This window comes from Desarmillaria tabescens (assembly GCF_030435595.1).
Source record: "Desarmillaria tabescens strain CCBAS 213 chromosome Unknown EV420scaffold_301, whole genome shotgun sequence".
Lineage (NCBI taxonomy): Eukaryota > Fungi > Basidiomycota > Agaricomycetes > Agaricales > Physalacriaceae > Desarmillaria > Desarmillaria tabescens.
In genome coordinates this window covers 9913-33137 of record NW_026848600.1, presented here as the reverse complement: position 1 = coordinate 33137, position 23225 = coordinate 9913, and the positions used below count along the sequence as shown (strand labels likewise).

Genomic DNA, 23225 nt, shown 5'->3' with positions numbered 1-23225 from the left:
ACATCCGACTCGCATCGCGTTTTTTCTTGCTCACTGATATCGAACTGCGGGCGCTTCGCTCTTTTGCCGTAACGCATCTCACTCGAGGATCTTGTGCCAGCCTATATCACTATCTGCGGGAAATTTTCATGGTGTCGATAAAGGTCATCAGTATGTTTTGCCGCTTTGGTTCTGGATCCTGCCTGAGAGCTCATTTCACAGCTCTCGCAGGTTTATGCAGCCCTAACCATCTTATATATTGTACGTGTGGGTCGTAACCAAGGACACACTGCATATGGAGAATGGAACAATAGCTCTCCCGGCTTACGCTCATTATTATCAGGCGACATCAAGCTTGTGTACTTCTATCCCTACATGATAACCCTTTCTGGTGGCCTTTGTATCCCAGCTTTCATTTCCCAATGATGCCTATCGATGTTTCTTATCGAGCCGCCCGAGCGCCTCTACCGAATTAGACGTCGCTTTCAGTTTTACCTTCTTCGAGTCGTCATCAACCCTACAACCTACAGACTTACTTCTTCTGCTTCACTGGCGCGTCGGACTCTATTGAAAACAGCAGACATCTGACCGTTTCTTGCTTGCATCCGCACGCGTAAACGTATTTCCATCATCAGCTTCATCATAAAACCTCCGCGGACTGCGGTCGAGTTCCTTATCACCTGGTACCTGTGACTGGTTAAGATCCTTACTGAGATTCAGAGACTACTGCCTGCCGATGGAAACTAGCGCTCGTTGTCCCTGGCTCCCTGCCCCATAGTCCATATCGTAATGACGAAGATTCATCACGAAATGAGGGCAATATATCGAAACACGCTCAATTCCGCATTTAACATTCAGAATTCCAGATCATCTTTGATGGACAGGGGAAACAGGCGACGTGTGTCGAGTCATTGAGTATGCATGACACTCCTACTATTCAACTTGACGGCACGGTGACAATGGCCGGTGCATTTTGTTTATGGAATTTCGATTTCGTTGCTGCGGTATTCCTTGGAAGGAAATGTAGGCGATCCGGTTCCCAGACGGATCTGACATTATGCAAGGGGTATTAATGCCGTAGCTTGTGCATATGGGTACATACATATTTACATAAATACACAGACGTACATGACCATGAGATGAAGAGGAAGTAGTAAATTATGGCAACAAAACATCCAAGAAATACGGAGGAGTCATAATAGACCTGCTAAATATCAGCGGGTATAGTAGGCGGTTTACTAAACCATATTACTATCTTGTAGATTTTTCCGCACGACGGTGTCCTTCACTGTATGACACTACATAAGAAACGAACGGACAAGACTTTCGTCGACAAAACGTACCATTCTCTAGTATATGTGTCGTCGATTTCACGTCCTACAGATCGGAAAAATGACGCCGTTAAGGTAACGCCGCCCGAGCAGAAAACACCGAAGATACGTACAGTGACGGAAGTAAAATGACAATAAAAAGGCCTGGGCTCGGGAGAATTAGCCTTGAAGCTACCAGCTAGAAAACGCATCATAAGAAGCGGAAAGCCTAAAAGCCAGTTACGCGAACCAAATTTCTTTTTCATATCTGAATATGCTCGTTATTCATTTGCAAGAGCAATGAATAGTAAGATCACTTACAATTTGCAGCGCCTTCGAACGTGTTGGGTCGATCGCCATACGATATCACCCAAGTACCAAACCTGATTCCCGACTCTAGTTTCGCTTTCAGGATATCACACTTGTTCAAGAACAGTATGAGGTCCGTGTTTTTCAAAAGCTGGTTCGACACGATGGATTTCCAAAGGGACATGGAATCCTCCTAGAAATGAGAGAACTATGTAATTATCTCCATTTATTCAATAGCTAGTGTGACGCACCAATCTATTCACCGACGAATCTTCCGCGAGAACCTGGTCGAAACAACTGAGAGGTGCTAGGAAAATGATCGCGTCCATATCATCGAAATAGGGTGCCCACGCGGCTACCAGATGTCAGTAGGAACCTTAACACGATGGCGCTTGGGGTCCCGTACCTCGCTAAAACATAATTCAGATCAGTCATATGTTTTTCTTCACACGAGAAGGTTACGAACCAAAGATCGAGCTCCTCCTACATCAAAGACCCTCCAATCATGGCTGACCATGTTGCCTGTGTATGTTCGAACGTTGGCCTTCGGTTGATCGATACGAAGAAGCCAACATACCAGCCTTCAACCTAACCTGAACGGAGACACCTGATAGAACAAAATCAGCAACGGTTCTGGTGATCAGTCTAAGGAATCTATCTACCTAGTGTTTTTATTCGTGCTCGTAGTATATCATCTGCCAGGACATGTTTTTAGACTCGAGCGATCGTCGGACGAACAACGTAACCTACCATCTGAGGGAACGTATTTCAACGCAGTAACGCGGTCTAGTGAATCCAAGAAACTAGACACCAATGAGAGATGAATATGCCGATTGAAAACCACTCACAAGCCAGACAAATCCTCCAATCTGAGCTTATGCACCTTTAGCAGCTCCTTGACGGTCGGATCGTTCCATAGATGGACCATATCTTCACGGCAATTGTGAAGCACAAGTCCAGGGTCCTTTGGGTCATCGAAATCAATTCCTTGTTCACTGTCAAAACTAGTTCGCTGCTCATTCGGGGTTAGCAGCCTGCCGAACGCGCCTTTCCAATGCACGGCGGAGTTCACCGAAGGCTCCTTGTAGTTTCGATCAGGGTAGGGGAGTGATGTAGGGACGGTGAGCTGGGTAGCTTCGAATTCTACGGTGTTTCCCGGCGAGAGTCTCCGCAAGAGAGCCTCTTCGACCTGGAGGAGGGGTTTCAAGCGCATTTTGAGTTTTAGATGTTCTGCAGTGAGTGTCGGATAGACGACGTCGGGTCTTTGTAGAGACTCGAAGGAAGACATGCTGGAAGACGCAACAGGGTGCTGCTTCTGAGTTTGTTGGGCGTGGGCCTGAGTCATGATGTCGAGAATAATGCGTATTGACCGAGCGACATTCAACTGAACTACTGCTCGCCATGATGCGCGTTCTTGACGGAATGCCTGAACGGACGTCAGTACTAATTACTTAGCAGGGGGGGGGGGGGGTAAAGGGCACGACGGACCTTTGGGGAATTTATCAATTGAAAATCTGATCAAAGCGGCGGTCAGAGTCTGTTAGGCGATAGCGGAGCAAAAAACGAGGTACTTTTCAACGTCGTGGATTTCCCTGGCAAGGCAGAGTGTCAGCCTTACCCAGTGATGGAGAAGACTGGAAATACCTGATTCACTTTGCCCTGGGATCACAAATCAGGCGATGGAATCAGACGCGGGCTCTGTTGTACGCACCTAGCAAGCAGGACCTTGACAACTTTTGGCGCCTTTTTTTCAGCGATACGTTGCCTTGCAATTTCTTCGTCTATAGCGTCGGATCTTTTCTGAGCGGGCCTTTTTCATTGGAGAGACGCTCATCACGTTCTGACGGTGATTCGTCGGGCGGCGGTGCGGTGACCACCAGCCAATGGATCGCCTTCTGGGTAAATACTGGACTTGAGGGAGGTCATGACTGCAGCATAAAGAGAAGAGAGAGAACGTGATAGGGAGCCGGAGAAAGGAAAGAGAAAAAGAAGACGAACGGGATCAAAGGAAGCCAAGGAAGCATGCTGCGAAAGGCATGTAAAAACAGGGCCACAGTCAGGTCATCCATCTGGTTGCCCTACTGTCCTCTGTCAAAAATTTGTGTTACCATCGATCGGTCCTTTCTCCGTCAACCTGTTCTCCGTTTTTTTCTTTGCATACTAGGTGGCTCTGGTATCCTCTCGACGGTCTCTTTTGACAGTCTCGCTCGGACCCTTTTCTCTCGCTCCCAGGTATTCGACAGTTGTAGTCCGAGTTAATGATCATACGTCTCGCCACTGACGCGCGTAATTTCAAATTTCGAGAGACATGGAACCAAATTTCAACGTTCTGGTCTCGCAACAAAATTGTATCCGACAACATGCCATCGTCTGTCAGTACTTACAGATGAACATCTACTACTCTCCTCGCCATCAGTCGCAGCGAATAATCAACATCTTGACCCGAACCATTTGCCTATATGTTTCAATATTGTCGCGAGCTGCCGGCTATCGTCGAACAGTGCCAAGGGAAGACCTATCAACTCGCAATGAGAACCGCGGCGTATCACTCTGGCGGGTTCTTGTCTGCAGGGCCGGCAGAGGGTGGGCGCCCTCCGACTTTCTGCTTTCGTCTTTGTCGGCGTTCTTCACTACTGTGGCGATTTCAATTCATGTTTCCATTACACGCCACGGATCTTTTCTGGACCGGTTCCCCCCGTGCTCGTCGTCATGAATTAAGCGTCCTCGCTCTTGCTGCTGTATATGTTCACACTATCGGCGTGATCTTCTCGAGTTCACCGGCTCCCGACCTTATATCAAGGACGTCACTGCTCATGATGTGCCACCATCTATCTATCCGTCTTTGTTCACTCCATCTTTTCAAGTTAGTAACTACTAAACATAGCTAGACATCTGCCTCTTTCCCACTGTGACCACATGGACTCCGTGCCGAGAAGTAAACAAGATCCAGTCTCTTTACTTTTGACGGGGATCGTCTATTTAGTGAGTCCGAAAACCCCGTAATGACCTGAACTATGCTCGTTTCAGGTAGACATCACGGCTCCGAAAGCCTAGACAAGCGCTCTATCCGTCGAGCGCTTATATTCGACGGGGAATACATATCGAGAAACATCTCTCTCGACTATTTGCCGACGGAATTCATTCACCGGATACGACACCACGGATGAGCGCGTGGTCAGATTTTCTCCCAGCAAATGAATGTGAATTATCACTTTATGGGATGTTCCAACTTTTCCCACTTTCCATCCGATAAGATGGTGGAAGGTATTGATTACCTGAGTAAGTTAGTTTGTATGCCGTGTGATGCTCGTATACCGCTTTCAGCGTTTTTAGGTCGACTTGGAGCGGTTTCAGCCTAGACGAACCAGCCCATTGATGGACAAAGATCTCTCTTTGTGGGTATGAAGGAGTGCAGAACAATGTTCACGTAAAACATGGATCGTCCAAGATCCGAATGCGGCCTCCCGTCGCCTCGCTATTTTTTGAAGTGCGTGATGCCTCCGAAGACTTCATCGATATGGCAACACATAATTTATGTACCGCGAAATACACTAGTCATACACGAGTCCTCTCTTCCAATTTTTAATCTTGCGTAAAAAGTTCATCATGTGTTCTTATCAGCCGCATCCCTTACATCCTTCTTCACTTCCTCAGATTTACTCCTACCCCATCCCAGCCAGCTGGCCCAACTAGCCTTCGCCTCATTCTTCTTGTTCTCCGCGGCGGCCTTCGCTTCATCATACTTCTTCTCACCGGTAGCGCGTGCTTCATTATACAAATTCTCTGTGGAACCGCGAGCATCTGAAAGGGACTTTTGTCCTGAAGACTTGTATGATTCGTACTTCGCCTGAGCATCTTCGGAAGCTTGGCGAGCTTTAGCTTCTGCTGCCTGGATGGTCGAGTCGAGAGACGCCTGGAATCCTAATTAATACCGAGTCTGCGGAACGATCTATGACACTTACCTGTGTCTGCTTTTTAGCATCCTCTGTGCGAGCTAATGTGGCATGACCCAGCTCCCTCGCCTTTCTCTTCAATTCCTCCTCATCTCGCTTGGCTTTGGCTTCCAAGTTGGCGACTTCATTGGGATGGCTGTAGTACCAGTAGCCGCCCGCACATGCTGCTATGACCGCCGCGATAATCAAGTTTTGATTGTTCGACTTCGGAGCAGCAGCATTTGGCGGGTCCTGCTTCGCTGTTGCAAAAGATCTGTTTGACTGTAATCGAGGATCAGTCAAGCAACCAGTAAATTCGGCGACTGGGACGATGCTACCTTGGATGCTCTTGCTACCGGCGATACCGCCGTTTGCGAGGCGCGCAAAGCTCGATAGGATAAACGATGATACATTTTTGTGATACCGGCAATTTCCCTTCTCTTCGTGGAAGTGTGAATGAAAGCACCTTCGCTGTCTTCACTTTATATGGGTTGAGGTCATGGCTGATGATGATGTCTATGACGTACTACTGTTCCCATGTCAATGCGTCATAGTCCAAGGTTTCAATTTGATTTATAATAATTAGGGCGGAAAAGCGGCATGACAACTAAAATACAAGTATCCATCCTACAAATGACATGAAAACAAGGACAGGACATCATCAATTTACTTCTTGAGTGTACCGATTACAGCATCGGGCGCATAGCGAGGGATAACCTACACGACCGTGTTAGAAACATTGAGAAATCGCAAAAATGAACTCTTGCCTTGGGATCATGCAGCATGTTGAACTCCTCTGTTGCGTCCCGGCCAGCATATAACAGGATTGCCTTCTCACCTCCAGGATGATCAGGAAGGAACTGGAGACTGTCAGTGGATACTCGAAAAGCGTGAAAAATGTGGCCTCACGCTGGTAACGTCTAACACCTGTCCGTCCACAATTACCCATATATCGTCTTTCTTGTTATGTTTCGCAACTTCCTCCGCCGAAAATGACCTCGCCTTGACACCCAATGAAGAAGCTGCTTCCTTCTTTGTTTCGGGACTTGGCGTCGATGCCGGGGCACTTGCGCTTGATGAGCCTCCAAGCTGTCCCGCTAGTTGACCGATCCGTCCGCCAGCTTTCGCGACGGCCTCGCTGGCCTGCATCAACAGATACTTTGCGGCAGAGTCACCAGAGACACGACCGAAGACAACGCAACCTAGAAGCGAAGATCCTCCAAGTCGGTTGGCTCCATGAACACCTCCAGCGACTTCACCAGCAGCGAAGAGACCAGGTATCGGCTTTCCGCTCGCAGAGACCACCCGAGATTCATCATCGATCTCGAGACCACCCATGGTATAATGCAGAACAGGTGTCATGATGGCAACATGAAAGAAGTCATCGTAAGACCATTCGCCGGAGAAAAACTGCAATACAGATAAGCGCATATTCAACAAAATCCACGACAGAAACAAACCTTCTTGCCGAATGGATCCTTTCGAGTACGGACGCTCTTGTTGTAGTCCTCAAACGTCTTCTTAAGAACCGCAGGAGCTAGACCAAATTCCTTCGCGAGGGCATCACCAGAATCGAAACGCTTCATCAAGCCTCGTCCTACGTAATGCTTGCAATGCCATTCAATGTCCTTAGATGCACGGCCGTTCAAAACCAGTCGAATGGGATACTAGCGGGACCATCAACATCAGGGTACAAGGAAGAAGTAATTATAACTCACCTTGCCGTTTTCCCACATTTTACCTGTGACGAAGTCTCGGTGCTGCAGCTCGTCGACAAAACGTTGACCCTCGTTATCTAGCAATAGACCACCGACACCTCGAAGAGCCTCTGCGGCCAAGAACTTGACTTTCGCGTCCGGCTCATTTGGATCGACAAGACCAGTCGGGTGGACTTGAACCTTCTCCAGATCAATGCCGCTGGCACCAGCGGCCATTGCCATTTTCTGTCCATCACCAGTGCAATGGTCGCCATTGGTAGTTGGAAGGTCCCAAAGTTCAGGACGGTATTTCTTGAGAAGGGAATCTGAAGAAAAGTCGGCCGCATATCCACCGGTGGCCAGGATGACGGGACCATAAGCAGTATGCGTCGCGTTGCCGTGCGTATACTCAACACCAATAACAGCATCGCCCTCCTTGATGAGCTTGGTCACCCTAGCCTTCTTCAGGATTTTAACCCGGTTGGGATCCGATACGGCAAGATCCTCGAGGCGTTCCATTTGAGCATAAGTGATGACCTGGTATTACAAATATTGAGCAGGGACGCCCGCGCTCGCAACAATGATAACGCACCATTCCCGGGAACTGAGCACTTCCACGGTGGGTTCGTGGTTGACTGTGACCACCAAGGCGAGCAACCTTGGACAGATCGAGTGCGAACTTGTCTTGCAGCCAATTAACAGCATCGCCGGAACGACCTGTGAGTACGCGAATGAGGTCATCTCGAGCGAGGTCACGAGCCTAACACAAAGATATTTATTGAGCCCAATACGAAAAAGTGCACCAGTGACAGCTCACCGATTTCTTGGTGTCGTCGAAGAATATTTTCGCGTTGTCAGGAATCCCGTTTTCTTGTTGCGTCTGTGTACCGGCACCGTTGATACCAGAAGTCGCTTTTGTTGAGTTTCCGCCCATGAATCTGAAGGGCGAATGAGGACGACGTGCGACAGTCAACCGTAGATGACGTACCCTTGCTTGTCAAGGAGCAGGACATTAGCTCCTCGCTCGAGGAGCGTGTGAGCCGCTGAGAGACCTGCGAGACCGCCGCCGACGACAATGACAGACATAATGAAATGAGGAGGAAGAGGAGGAGGAAGAATTTGTCGTGGTTCAGAGGTCTTATACCGTTAACGCGGGGCTTGTGATTGGCTTTCCCAGCCGGACCATGTAAAGGCATGTGATTTTTACTCCGCATTTGCCGGTCCGGTGAGCCGCCCTGCCGATGTAAGACATCAAGTTGACATGTAGCAAGATGCCATAAAATTATTCTAAAGTATAGGTTACGGTGATGTGGTCTACCTGGTCTCGGCGTCTTTCAAGGCCTGACAGCATATTTCTACAACTTCTCCCATGCTCTTTGTTAGCGGCTCGATAACTAATGCGCCCTTGACTTTGTCCCCGGGTTCCCCGTGTTCTAGATCTCCATTTAAAAACATATCTTTGTGCGCATCAAGATACGCTGGCCACACAATTTGCTCCCAATACATGGGAGGGTCGCGCCATAACGAGCCCTCTGGATCGGATTGCACTCCGTAAGGGCAGCCAAGTATGTAAGGAGGAAAGTAAGCGCGGGGTTAAATAGGTTGCGGATCAGGAAGTGAAGGAGGGGGGACAAGATTTAGCCCGACATCATTAATGCATCATGAGAAATACTAACCTGCTGTGTGGTACCCGTGTCGCTGATGTCGCCTCTCCTTTAACACATCATGTGGTACGCGGAGGAATATACGGACGTCCAGTTGTTCGATAACTTCCTGTACGTGCCGTTAGCGACGGCTATCTTTGCAGGCAAAAAAAGACTGACGGGATGCCAGTACAGCAAAAATCCGTCCACCAAACCCCAGATTACGCGTTCCCCCGCCTCCGCATTCGCCTCCTTAATTTTTTTCAAATTCGTGCCGCCATCGCTGCTTGATCTCTTCGTCTACCTGTACCAATTTCTGTTCGTTCAGATGATCGTGGCTACGATGGTCGCCTGGTTATCTCTCCTGAGGCTTTCACATGGCGCAAAAACTTGATCAGCCGAGACCATTCGATTGCACCTGGTGCGGCATCCCAGTCTTGCACTTTGTAAGTTGGATGATATGGCACGAGCTCCTGAGGCTAAAGACGATATATTGAATCGGACCACAGAAAACACTGGGCAGGCGTACTGGAGCGAATCCTAGACAATCAATGAGTAATATAAGAAGGGAAAAAACAACATGGAATAAAATGTCGCACATCTTGATGAATAATGACACTATCAGGTAAGATGCTCTTGAGATGCTTCGCTAGTGTCGTCTTGCCGGAGCATGTCGCGCCGCTGCATCGAACGAACCAAATGTCAGACACGTTAAACTCCGAGTAGACGTGAAAATAGTATGATCAGAACGAGTCAGGTTTTTACTTACCCCACTCCCACAAGAATCACTTTCGTCTTTACAGAAGATACTCCATTCACCGTCATGGTTTGGTAAGCTTCTGTGAAGGCGATCGAGGTTTGATATCGGCCGATGTATGATGATTTATCGAGAACGAGGATGGGGGATAGTGGAGGATGTCAATTAGGTACAAAAGGAGATGGAGCAATTATTTAAGCTGATGAATACCCCGGTCCGGAGGATGTCACTAGCCTCAGGACTGAGAGTGAATATTATCGAAGTCAAAGTAAGGGGGATAGCGGTAAATGATTGCGAAGCACAGGCACCGGATAGCGGCAAAGAAGCAAAAAGGGTCTAACTTAGGAGTTCATCTCTCGATAATCCTCATGGATGGTTGATGATCAAGCGATAAGATGTTTTTCAAATTTTACTGCTTAATGCTTAAGTACAAGACGATGGCGATTAATTATGGAACGTGTCCAAAAGCTTTAAGCAGCTGTCCAATCCTAATGACGCTCCCCGTAGCGCGAGGTTTTGCTGAGCATAGATGCTGATTCTAGAAACTTTAGGTCTTTGAAGCTTCCTTGTCCGTTATCGCTGAGGTACGCACCATTTTCTCATACTGAGAAATTTTTATTTGCATCAACACGACTTTGTGGTGGTACATAGCAACCAGCTCTAGAAAGATGAAGTGCTATATATGCAGCATTCTAAAAAGTGAATGTACCCTTGGCAGTTTTGGAATTCAGCCCCTTGTGTCGTTCCAATTCCTTCGTCGAAACGGGCCACAAGCCCATTCTGTGGGGGGGGGGGGGGGCAGAAGAGCGCATCAGCTACATGACGACAACCTTTGTAAATATACGGACTGAAGGAGCTGGTCATGCAAAGCATCAATGTGAGCTTCAAGACTCGACACGTAGACTTTACGGCGTCGAGGGGCCGATTCGTTGGATCTAGATTCACATAAACATCAAGTGTGCATAATAATAAGAGCACGGACGAATTGGCTCACATTTCCTCACTAGTAAAGATGGCTTTTTCGAAGACGTGACTCCATGCCTTGCGTCGTTTTCTGGCTTCGATCACAGGATAAGGATGTACCGAGTCGTGTGGATGGGATTCATCCGAGGTCGTAGATTTAGGTGAGGAATAGAATAGGCCTGTACTGTACACATTACGAAAGGGCAGGGTGCTCAAAACGGCGTCGATAGAGGGAAGGGGCTGAGCCATTAATGCCTAGATTTCGGAGACCCTTCATCTTTATACACTAGGCAGACTAAGAACGTTCCCCTTGGAGATACAGCATCGGTGGATAGAGGCAAGGCATCGGACAACATGACCACTCCATCACGTACTAGCCCCGGTAAAATAGGTCGACTGACTGTTATGGATACAGACTGTTGAACGGATATCGACACGAGGGAGTAGAGGAGGCGAGTTCAGAACAAGCGAGGCCGCATTTTTTTGCCCCTTTGCGACAAGAACAGTCTAAGTGATTAGTATTCGCGATTGACTGCCGTTCCAGGGCATCGGAACTTTTTCAAGAAGTTCAAGTTGAATTGAAGTTCTGCAAGGGTCACGAGTACCACGTGATGTGATGACGTCGACCCCTGTCAACCCTCGGGTGAGCCGGCAAATTTCAAATTCTAGCAATTTCTCTATCTTTCTCGTCATCCTGTTTTTCGTACTAATATCATGGCACCTTTACACTAATCTGACTCTTCTCCTACGGAAATGCTGCGACATCATAACTACGAAGGATGCATCGAAGGCTTTGTCGTTAAATCCGACGGTTGGGTCACTCAGACCAAGGAGCACAAATTTCATTCGGAATGCTCTTCTTCGACAGGCCATTGCGCGGAATGCTCTTCCACCAATTTCGTTAGGATTTGTTCGTTACTATGCACAGCCTCCAGGAGGAGGAGGAGGGGGCTTTCCGGGTTTCAGCATGGGGCCTCAGCATCAGAAGGGAGAGGCCCTGAAGGAGTATGTAAGTACTTGCACTCGAGTCATAGCATACGTCTTGAACATTGATATGGTGATATAGAGTGTGGATCTGACGGAGTTGGCTAAAATGGGAAATTGGATCCTATCATTGGCAGGGATGAAGGTGTGTATTGCCTGCTTTCTATGGAAGATCTTTTTGAATAGCAACTATACAGAGATTCGGAGGACGATACAGAGTAAGGTTTCATTTATTGTATACATCCTGAAAACTCACGATCTGATGCAGTCCTATCCCGGCGAACTAAATCTAATCCTGTGGTACGAATCATCCATCGGCAGCTATTCTAATAGGCGAAGTCTGAATGATTATATAGCTTTATCGGCTCTCCTGGCGTTGGGAAGACAGCTATTTTAGAGGGTCTTGCGAGCAGAATAGTAGCCAAAGAAGTGCCGGAGGTGTGTTCTGGACTACATACAAAGGCCAAGCATACTAACGGGGAAGTTAGTCATTACAAAACAAGCGTGTCCTTTCCATTGATCTCTCTGCCATAATGGCCGGTTCTGGTATCCGTGGACAGTTTGAAGAGAAATTCAAAGCCCTCATTCGGGATATCGAAGACGAGGCGCGCTTCGACCTATCAAACATGATATGGTGCTAACCGATGGTTCAGGCTAGGAATGTCATATGCTTTATTGACGAAGTCCGTAAGTCCTTACAACGTCTTCGCGATTTGGACGCAAAGCAAGCCGCTCAATCCCAATAATAGATACATTGTTCAATCTTGGGAAAGCAGAGGGGAGTATCGACGCTGGCCAAATGATCAAACCAGCGCTCGCGCGAGGTCTACAGCTTGTTGGTGCTACCACTCGTACGTCCTCTTATCACATTAGTAAGTGCTGACACGACGTCTGACTAGGTGACGAATACCGCAAAACCATCGGAAAAGATGCGGCTCTTGAGCGAAGGTTCCAACCGGTTCAAATCGATGAGCCTACCGTAGAAGCCACGATATCAATCCTTCGAGGGCTAAAATCGAGGTATGAAGTTCACCATGGTGTTGAGATATCCGACGCCGCGCTCGTCACAGGTGCATATTACTCCATTCTCGGAATCCTCGTTGATATAAATATATTGCATAGCTGCCGTATATTCCGCTCGTTACATTTCGGACCGTTTCTTCCCGACAAAGCAATTGACCTTGTGGATGAAGCAGCATCGGCCCTTCGCCTTGCTCAAGAATCGAAGCCAGATGAGCTTGAGGCACTTGATCGAGACGTCATGACCCTACAGATTGAGCTGGAAAGCTTGAAAAACGAGTCAGATGTCTTCAGCGTTGAGCGCAGGCAGAAAGTTGAAGCTGACCTCGCCGCAAAACGTGAAGAGGCATCTCAACTCACATTAATATGGAAGAGCGGTACGTGTTTTAATCAGCCTTAACGTCATTTCTGAATTGAAGGTTTTTCTTAGAAAAGAGCCAGGCTCGACCGCATAAAGGATCTTAAAGAGCGTCTGGAAAACGCGAAGCATCAGCTAGAGGTGGCGCAACGACAGGGTCAATATGAACTTGCCAGTCGATTGCGTTTCTCCACCATCCCTGAATTAGAACGGCAGCTCCCTGATGACAATGCTGAGGCGTCCTGATGGCGACTCGGAGCCGCCGTTGGCTATGCTTCACGACAGAGTCACGTCCAACGATATCTCCAGGGTAGTCGCAAAGGCTACCGGCATCCCAGTCCAGAGTCTCTTGAAAGGAGAGAGGGACAAGCTCGTGCATGTTTGTCTTCTTTATTTAGACGTATCAATGGGGACTTGTAGCTCAACCATTAATTTATAGATGGAAGAAACGCTGAGACAAAGGGTGGTTGGACAAGATCACGTTGTCCATGCTGTCAGTGATGCCGTACGAATTTCGCGCGCTGGGTTGCAGGCTCCTAATCGGCCCGTCGCCTCTTTCCTGTTCTTGGGACCTACTGGTGTCGGCAAGGTAAGAAATTGCGACAAACTCTCAGTCTGTATAGTGAAGACCATACGACGTGATTCTAGACTGAACTATGCAAAGCCCTTGCCGGTTTTCTATTCAATGACGAGCAACGTGGTCTGTAAGTGGTTCGTTCTGACTTTGTGTCTGTACTCGCTTTATTCTATGTTTGCCTTTCAGCACCAACATCAATATGTCTGAGGGGTAAGTCTACCTGCCGTAGAAGATTGCGTTATTAGTTTACCATTAAAAAGTATCATGACCGGCACACGATATCCAGGCTCATCGGAGCTGCCCCTGGCTACGTTGGGTTTGAAGGAGGTACGCATTTAAACACTATTGGCGTCATATATCATTAACCTCCCATCATGCAGGTCAACTCACGGAAGCTGTACGAAGAAAACCTTATGGTAGGAGCGGCTATTCATGACTGCCAAGTCTTTCTAATCATTTCCACAGCTGTTATTTTATTGGACGAATTGGAGAAGGCCCATAAGGTCAGCACTCGCTTCCACATATGTTCTAGAAGCTACCCGGTACCTAATGTTCCTGTCCAGGATGTGGCTATGATTCTACTCCAAATTTTGGACGAGGGGAGTATCACGGATAGCCAAGGGAGAAAAGTGGATTTCAAAGTAAGTTATATACTGCTTAAACAATAATACATCGCTAAGGCTCGGTAGAACACAATCATCTGCCTGACAAGCAACTTGGGTATGTGGATAAGCAGCCGTCTTCACGACTTACTAAAGTACACACCAGGAAGCGATATTCTTGCTCATTCGACCTCTTGCAATGAGGATGGTGTCGTCACACCAGAAGCTAGAGATGAAGTTCTCGAACGCACGTCTTCCTATTTCCCTCCCGAACTGCTGAATCGGTTGGACACGAATGCTCGTCTTCAATAAATTGTCACGCCAATCAATCCTCCAAGTCGTGTCGCTCCGGCTAAATGACGTCGCCGATAGACTAAAACACCGAAGAATAACATTGGATTGTCGACGAAGATGCAAAGGAGTGGCTCGCTAAGCAAGGATACTCGGAGGTTTATGGTGCTCGGGCTATTGCCCGGGTTGTCCGGACCGACGTGCTATTCCCGTTGGCGCAAAAGCTGCTCAGAGGGACCATCAGGTGGGTGCATTTTCTCTTCCACTCGGGGATAAACGTAACGTTGACTTGCTACAGGGATGGCGATACTGTTGTCATTCGCACAAGCAGTGAAGAAAACTCTTTACTCATCCAGGATAACCATCCTGAGGACCCTAGTGTTGCCTCTGAAGCAGCTGCAAAAGCAAACGCAGAGCTACGTTAGATCTACATCGTATTCTATTAACCTGCTGTACCTCACCTTTTAGACCACTCCACTCACTGTACTATATAGCACATATTAGTTCAAAGTTAACGCATCTACAATGTATAGCGCCTGTGTCAACCCATTCATCATCATCTTCCGCATTTACTCACCCCGAAAACCACTGATTGAAATCCCAAACCTTATCCCTGATGGCGCTCCACCGTCGTTGCGAGGCACTGCAAGATAAAGTTGAACGTTGAACGATGAGACGGGTCATTCTATGCCTAGCTGTGACCAGGGTGAAGCGCCTACCAGGTTGTCGATAGTTCTTTACCCTCCGAGTCTGCAATTGGTGATGACGAAGAGAGCACTCTTAGGGAGTCGGAAGTGAGTCCTCCATGGGATCAACAGTTCCCACGGGAGATTCAGAGACTCTCTACAACTTCATCCCTTCGCCAAACCGCGCAGGCGTGGTAACTTCTGGGATCAGGTGCTCCTTCTCAGGATAGGCCTTTATTATACTGGGACGCTACCGTATAAAGTCTATATAATGTGGTATAAAACCTAACACTCTGCGGGATCACCCACCGTAGCAAACGAGAACTTGGAGTGCAAACGCTGAGATAGGTTGCACGGACTTGCCAGATAGTTGGTTCATAATGTCATTCTCCATGAACTGTTATTATACAAGGCATGTGGCCTACGAGATGTGGTAAACCATAGTACACTAAAAGAATCAGTATCGACGAAGGGTCCCTAAGCGAGAAAAGATGGTATGTGTTACAATTAATGTGGCAATGGACTATCATAAATGCGAGGAGGGTCATTAAGTGAATATCTTGGCAAATCGTCCATGTCTCGTGTTCTCATGGGGGGGAGGGGGCCTGCAGGAGATTTGGAATCTCTGTTCCGCTGTTGCTCTTTATCCAGCGGATGTACATCTTCAAACTCGTCTCTCTGTTGGTCCGCAGCATCAACCGTCGACCGTTGTAATCTAGCCTTTTCTTCCATTGATATCTCAGAATGGGTCCACGTCCCTCCTAAAACGAAGTTATTGACGCTACGCGCACCAAGTAAAGCTTACAACGTACCTCCATATCCCGCCTCTATGGGTAATCCATCCTCGTTTGAATATAAATCAACGTCTTGTATCACTGAGGGCCCCGCATTCGACTGGTTTCGGTAAGGGTCAAACTCTTCGTAGGGATTGAACTCGCGTGTCGACGTATATGGTTCAGGTGAAAGTGCTGAGAGCCGGGACGTTCTTCCACTGGTATCGGCAAGAGACACGTATTCTGAGCGCGGCGCCGGGAATATTTTATAGCCCATACTCGCTCGAGAAGCTCGTGCTGTGCGTTTCTCCCTTTGGATCTGGTTCAGATAACGTGCAACGATGATGGCACCATCTAGAAAGAGTAAACACATGGACAACGGAGGTGAACACATGGACGGACACATCTCAACGAGTAGAATCAATGCTGCTATGACAAAGTAGACGCCGCTGGCGATCTGTAGTATGCCAATGCATTGCTCTTGTGTACCAGTGTTCTTTATGGTGTCTTGACATGCTTTGGTGGCAGCATTTTCAGAGAAATGGGTGATGAGCCATAGCAGATAGGCGGCGACGCCCACGTTGATGAAGAAATGAACATAAATGAAGTACGCGTAGATTCGGACAAAGAGCTGCTTCCGAACTATAGCGCCGACAAACCTGAGGAATTTAAAATGAAAGGGCAGGCGGATCTCAGGTGAACGTGACTTACCCGAGGATCGAAACTACACACAGGAACGTCTCTAATAGGCCGGCCAGAACAAATCCAGCACGTTCTCCGCTTGTCAGGTCGGGTGTGCCTTTCAAAAGTTCAGTTACTGACCGGGTGGGAAAGAAAATGTAGAAACCGTACTAGCCACCTCGTACCACAAGATAATTGTCAGGATTCCAGGCAAGATGATACCCAAAAGCGACATGGCGATGACGCCGGCCCTTACGGGCAGGCAGCAGCAGAATTGCGTCCCACCGAAGAAGAGCTCCCGATAGCTGAAGGGCATGGACGACTTGGAAGTTAGAGTGGACAATGCCGGCAAGTGAAACGGCGATGTTAATGCTGCATGGCCAATGTTGATGAGGATCAAGACTTCGGTGTTCTCGCAGACTTGCACAGCCTTCGAAAGCAGGGAATAGCCGACGCGTAGACGCTCTTGTTCGTTCCAAGAATGATCTATGCCGTTGTGGAACCAGCTGAAACGATAACCTTTTACACCTTAAGCGCTTAGCTCACTAGTTCCACTTAAGACCTAGTCTCGGACATTTTCCAGCTCTATAGCGACGGTGATGGAGAAATTCCCGGAGATCAATTCCGTGCTGTTGCTTGCCCTGTAAACAGGATCTCATCGAAAAATAATTAGCGCCAAACGGAACATTGATCTTTCACACGACACGGGACATTCCGATTTCTTTCCAACAACCACCAGTCCTGGCAAAGTTCAAAGACAATCCTGATAGAACGGTAAGTACTGCGCAACTGTATCGTTCAGATAGGTGAAGATCTATCTAAGAAAACCCTCGCAGATTCCCTGTGCTTTGCCGCAAAATATTTCGTCCCTGACGCTGACGCGGCCCGTTCTGACATTTGAATAAGCCGACTTCGCACGGATCCTATTGGATCCCTTTCAGGCTTCACTTCCTCATTTTCATGCCATAAGAGTAAGCCCTTCGTAGTGTACATAAGGCATGCAAATTGTGCACTCCGACATCAATCCTTTCATCTCTCGACACTCAACTCGTCCTATCGCTTCACCAAACTGGCCGTTCAAACATAAATACTGTTCATCTCCCCGGGCAGATTTCCATCCCAAAGCTGAAACCTTCTACATTTGCCTGGGGGGGTGAGGAACATATCGAATGTTAATGGTGGTGACGCGCTTGACTGTCGATCTTAACATGGGTTCTGGTGAGTCACTTATTAAGTGGCTACAGCCTACAGGTCCTAGGGAAAGCTGAACTGTCGCGCTTACGTGCAGCCTCCGCTATCGCATTTCTTCTTTGGTAAGTCGGTTTTACAAAGGTGCCCTAGATGATTGTTAAATTCGTTCAGGGAACTCGCGATAACATTCGACCGTGAGGTGGATTTTATTTGGTCGTAAGCCCCCTCGCTTAAAATTTCCGGACAAATCCTGGATGTCTTTCCTTTTAGCAAACCGAGAACCTCTTGGATTAAGTGGGCATTTCTCTTTGCTCGATACTTTCCTCTCTTGGCCGGAACGTGCGCTCAATACCCTCCAGCTATCATACTGCGACTAATGAAGTGTCATACTAGTTGTGGCCGTGTTATCGATTCCTTGGTCTTGTATAAGGATCCAATTCCCATATCGCTCAATGCCTTGCGCATCTGGTATATCTGTCAGGTTCTAGTACTCTATCTGATGATGCTGGGAGCGGAAATTGTTATGATGGCTCGAGGTCCGTCTTTTCCTATGCGTATACTTAGGCAGAAGTCCTGATTTTCATCTAGTCTATGCGTTGTATAATCGCAATCGATATATTGGAGGGGTGTTCCTTCTCCTTCTTGTTGGTGAAAGTACATCGGTCATAGTTGGCCTCGCGCTCAATTTGCCAAGCAAAAATTTCGATTCTGGCGACCTAATAACAACCTCCTCGGACTCTTACATTTATTTCGGGTATGTCTTCTATTCGCAATACTAGTAAGAATATCTCTGAATCCTCCATGTAGAGTCTCGGCAATGATTTCACAAGTCGTCATTCTTGCTTTTTCTATATATCGATATATCCGTGGGGACTGGAGAGGCGTTCCATTAGTCTCCCTCATGATTCGGGACGGAACTCTTGCCTTTGGAGTACTTTTCTGTACGTAGCCATCCTCAATCACTTGAAATAATTTTAACATCAGTGTGGTATAGTCGTTTCTTGTCTGCTGGTTATTTATACGGCAATGGATCTCACCTATTCCACACCCACATCCGCGTACGTGGGCTGTCTTTCGAACAATTACTCCTAGTTGACGAGTGACAGATGGCTGATCAACTTCATTTCAGCGGCTGTTCGTATCTACCTCTTTTCACACATACAGCTAATACTCATTTCTATTCACAGGAGTGCCGACTTATTCTGAATTTGCAGGAGATTCCTCTTCCAAATAGTACTTACCGGACTTCTGATACACCGCTGACGACATTCCTCGTGGACAATAGTCGACTAGCAACGACTGCAGATCTGGAAAATCAAACAGTAAGCCGGCCTGTCTGAATTATCTTCGCCATCTTCGTACTAATCCTAAACAGAACGTTACAACCCCATGACATTCACACCCTTTTAAGTCTACCATGGCACTGTATATACTAGCATCATCTGTACTATATCAATTGGGCGGATTTCGGAAAATTGAATCAATATACTTATACAGTAATGCTTCATGAGTATCCCCATAAAACCGGTTTACCGGGCTGCGAATCAGTGCCATCTAAGTTGACTTGTACCTTTCACTGCAAATTTCCTGCTACGCCTTCTGTGGAATGTGGAAGGAGAGGAGTAGACTTGGAATGGAAGAAAACACTAGGATTTTTCAGGTACGCGTAGTACTTAGAGCACGTAATTAGACACTTTCTTCTTTTCAACCTTTACCTCTGTATACAACTAAATTTTTTAAAAATACTGCTACAACAGGAAAGGTCGCGCCGAAAGCCACAAATACTGAATCTAACAAGACGTAACAAGATTAAAATCAAACTTGAGGTTTCCGATTGTCATCATGTGTGCCATATCCCGGCTGTTGTGCATCAGAATAGGTGCAGGCAAACCATCCAACGCTACCACCTGGAACTGTTTCGAACTAAGAACACTTCGCATCGAGAAGCTTGTAAGGGAGGTGGAAGGTTACCAGCGTATAAACTGACCTGGGATAGCCTGTTGATTTTCTTTCCTTCACCAGTCGCAATAATCCTATCCGTCGCAAAACCTTAGTTCCTCTACAGAAAGGCTGCAGAAAAACTCTTTACCAATCCACATCAGTCAGGACAATAGGCCAGGACTCGCTAGCTAGAGAAAGACACGTGAGAGTTGCGATCGAAACGCGTCTGAGTCGGCGGTCAGACTTGCCGGTCGAACTTGGCTGGCTGGGAAAGAAGGGCAGCATATGGCGTCAATGATATCATTAATAATGTCTTCCCCGCCGCCCGCGCGCGTTCCTGTAAGAAGTTAGGAGTGAAATTAAAATGAATATGGCGTCACTCGGACCTGATCACCGGACTTTGAGCCAAAAAAGTCGCCGCGGCTATCTTGTTGATACCTGTTATAACTACAAGATCGTTGATCTGTTTCGATCCTCTTCTCGCTCCACCACTATCTCGACAATATATCTTATATTTTGCTTGTATTCTGTGTGCGTCTCCTCGGAATTAGTCAATATTTCTGCTGCAATGGGCCTTTGGCCGCTGCGTGCCACGTCACGGCATCGACTTCGAGTTCTGTGGACCCAACAACCAAGTGTACCTCTGACTTGAACCTCAACTACTACCTGCGCAGCTTGCGATACTAGAGACCATGCCGACTGGTCCTTCAACTGCTCTTGTATGGTGCCCATGCGCAAATTGCAAGCGCGGTAACTTGAAACAAGATTCCCAAACTGCCGACAATCATAGGAAGCTAAGCTTGAGAAAGCAAGACAAGCAGGCTCTCACCAGAGGAGACAAGGGAAGGTGTTGGATAGGTCGTTCTGGAGGTGCGTGAGCATCTATTGTCTGCGGGACCTGTTTCTAACTCTATCGATAATCAGTATGCGTCATTTCGAGATGCTATGTAGAACTGGTGGTGGTGGAGGCAGCATGAGTTTTGGAGCATGGCCGGGTGTCGTTTCTCGTGAGTCCATCCGTTTTACTTCTCGCGTCATTGACTTGGAGAAAAATGATGCATTTCTAGGAGTACTGGTCAAGAGAGGCGTTGAAGAATGTGAGGAAGATCTGGATGCTGAGGTATCGAAGATGGATTCACGAGCAGCTCTGGCCTCCGACGCGTCGGACTGACCGAAGTTTTTAGGTGTATTTGGAAGAAAGGGTGTCGACGCCCGTGAAGAAGACGAAGCTGAAGTACTGAAGAAGGATTTGCGAGCAGCTTCATTCGTCTGGACCGTCAATGCTTTCGTGGGAGGGGGAAGGATGTTTTGCTGCATCTCGTGTTGTCTAGATGGTGGATCTGCAGGTGCGTGAGTCCTCCCATTCGGAAGCTGAGTGTTAGCAAACTGAGACTCCTCACAGTCATTGTCCAAAGAACTGGAAGCCAATTGTCTCGATGGCTGAGGAGGCGGCTTCATCTTCTGTGGCTTTGATGGCCCATGAGGTCTGAGTCATATCATATGGTTCATTGGCGGCAGAATCTTCGTAAGTCACGGTTTCGATGAAAGTGGAGGTCAAATTCATTGTGGCAGCATCTTCAGCATTGTCGAAAGGATTATCATCTACATCCACATAAGCTACGAGGGTTGATTCGGAAGACACAGAACAGGCAGCGGGAATCTGGTATTGCGAAGCAGAATGGACATGGAGCATTGGATCGATGTTTGGCGTTAAGAGGGTATATGTCGCGATATTTGCATGGGCTGTTGTTCTTGGGCAATGGTCAATGCATAAAGTGAGTGATTATTGTCATATTGCTCTTCTATTCCGTTGAAATTAAGGGCCTTGTGGTCAAGGGCTCGTTTCCTGGATGGCGAACAGTATGAGCAAGTCGTCAAGATGTTTAGCAGCAAACTACGCACGACGTAACAATATCAGAGCGAGCCACTGCCTCCTGCACGCTAAACGGAGGCTCCCACTGCACTGGCACTTGAACATAAGGATCTAGAAATTGAGAGGTTTGTATTTGATTCGGAAGCAGATTGAGTCACGTCTTCCAATGGAACTGGTGCGCTTGTCGTTGTCTTCTTCGGCTTTTTGGTCCTTATTGCATCCTCTGTAGAACCAGTTACAGGTCTCTTAGTGGGCACACGAAGCTTGCCTTTCGATTGGTCTGCTGGACGATTTTCACCGCCAGGACTCCGATTGGTTTGTTGACGTGGGGGATTTTCGTACTAAGGGGTTTGCCGTGAGTCCGAGATGATCTCGTGGTGTTTGTTGGTTGTGCACCCAAAGGAGCCATTAAACACGTTGCCTCGACCAATCTAGAGCGCGTTGTCGTCGATGTAGCGGTGGTAGACGTAGATACGACGCGGCACCACATCCTGTATATCCGGTGCTTAGAACTTGGAGTCTGTTTTGTCATGCAATTACTGTATTCGTTCTGAGGCCCGAATTATTATTATATGCTACGAAATGCTGCCTGTGCCTGAACACAATATCGACCCAATATACCTTCATTAGGTCATATAACGCCTGCAAGGCCCACATCAGGGGCAAAGCCTGCTACGTTGACCCCTCTTGAAGCCTTGTTCTTTATATAATTATGATGGTTTATAATAAACCAAGTTTATGTATAATTGATTGATCCTGCGAGGTTTACTGGCTATAATTCCTGCAGGAGAGATTGAATCAAGGCCCAAGGGTTATTCAAATCTTGGCTTGCGGAAAAAACTCAAAGTCATAATCAATAATAGTCAGCATTCAAAAAATAGTAGTATGAATGAGAGAGTACTACCCCTTGAAATGATTCACTCAGTGGTGGTGGCTTCTGCTGCTGAGAGAAAAAGACTCGCTCGGTGGCGGCATTCTGCCGCCACCAGCTCGCATTTTCTCTCAGGGTTCAGTCAGAATCCTTGGCAAGATCGGCCGAACAACGCCGCAGAAAGCGTGATAGTAACAGAGGGTCACATGTAAACAGTGACAAGCGGTGACTGTGCCACCCCGAAATTCTGACTTAAACGGAAATTTTGAAGCGCTGGGCCGTGAATTTCTTCCACAAATAGAAAATTCTATGACATCGGACTTCGGGTTAAACTCAAAACTCGGCTACCACCATCCCTCTATAAGACCTACTACTAACGTAGCAGGAATAATGGTCCAATATTGGCCTGTCCGACTATTTTGCTACTATATATTGAATACCGCCTGTTTTGAGAGGATAGTGTCTGGCTACTATTTCGCTTGAAGCCCGGTGGATACCCGTACCTAGATATATCATACACAAGGTCTTTAATCAGACCAGGTGCACAAGAAACAGAAAAGTTAAATGAGTCACGCCAACTCCACTATGGTAACGGGTATGACGGTCGCAGCTTTCGAGAACACCGAGACGTGACATTTTTCATATCTTTCACCTGATTGGACTTCGATCCCGACTCCGTATGGAGGGCCATCCCAAACCTAGAGATAGAATGTTTTCTGGCAGAAGACGAGTCCTCGTTCCCAGACCTGGGTTTGTGAAAATCATAGTGAACGCTAACAGCGGAGCA

The 23225-nt window shown here is 47.5% G+C and overlaps 2 protein-coding genes across 2 annotated transcripts; one reads left to right on the top strand and one right to left on the bottom strand.

Moving 5' to 3' along the window:
* Window positions 1-20624: 20624 nt before the first annotated feature.
* Window positions 20625-21387, bottom strand: EV420DRAFT_1655610 (uncharacterized protein; the record flags this gene model as incomplete). Its single annotated transcript, XM_060478847.1, has 2 exons — window positions 20625-21051; window positions 21113-21387. 2 exons carry the CDS (start codon window positions 21385-21387, stop codon window positions 20625-20627), a joined length of 702 nt encoding a protein of 233 aa, XP_060321379.1.
* On the top strand, window positions 21276-21715 carry EV420DRAFT_684762 (uncharacterized protein). Its single transcript, XM_060483086.1, has 2 exons — window positions 21276-21473; window positions 21531-21715. The coding sequence occupies exons 1-2, from the start codon at window positions 21395-21397 to the stop codon at window positions 21680-21682; spliced, it is 231 nt and encodes a 76-aa protein (XP_060321378.1). The 5' UTR covers window positions 21276-21394; the 3' UTR covers window positions 21683-21715.
* The last annotated feature ends 1510 nt before the right edge of the window (window positions 21716-23225 follow it).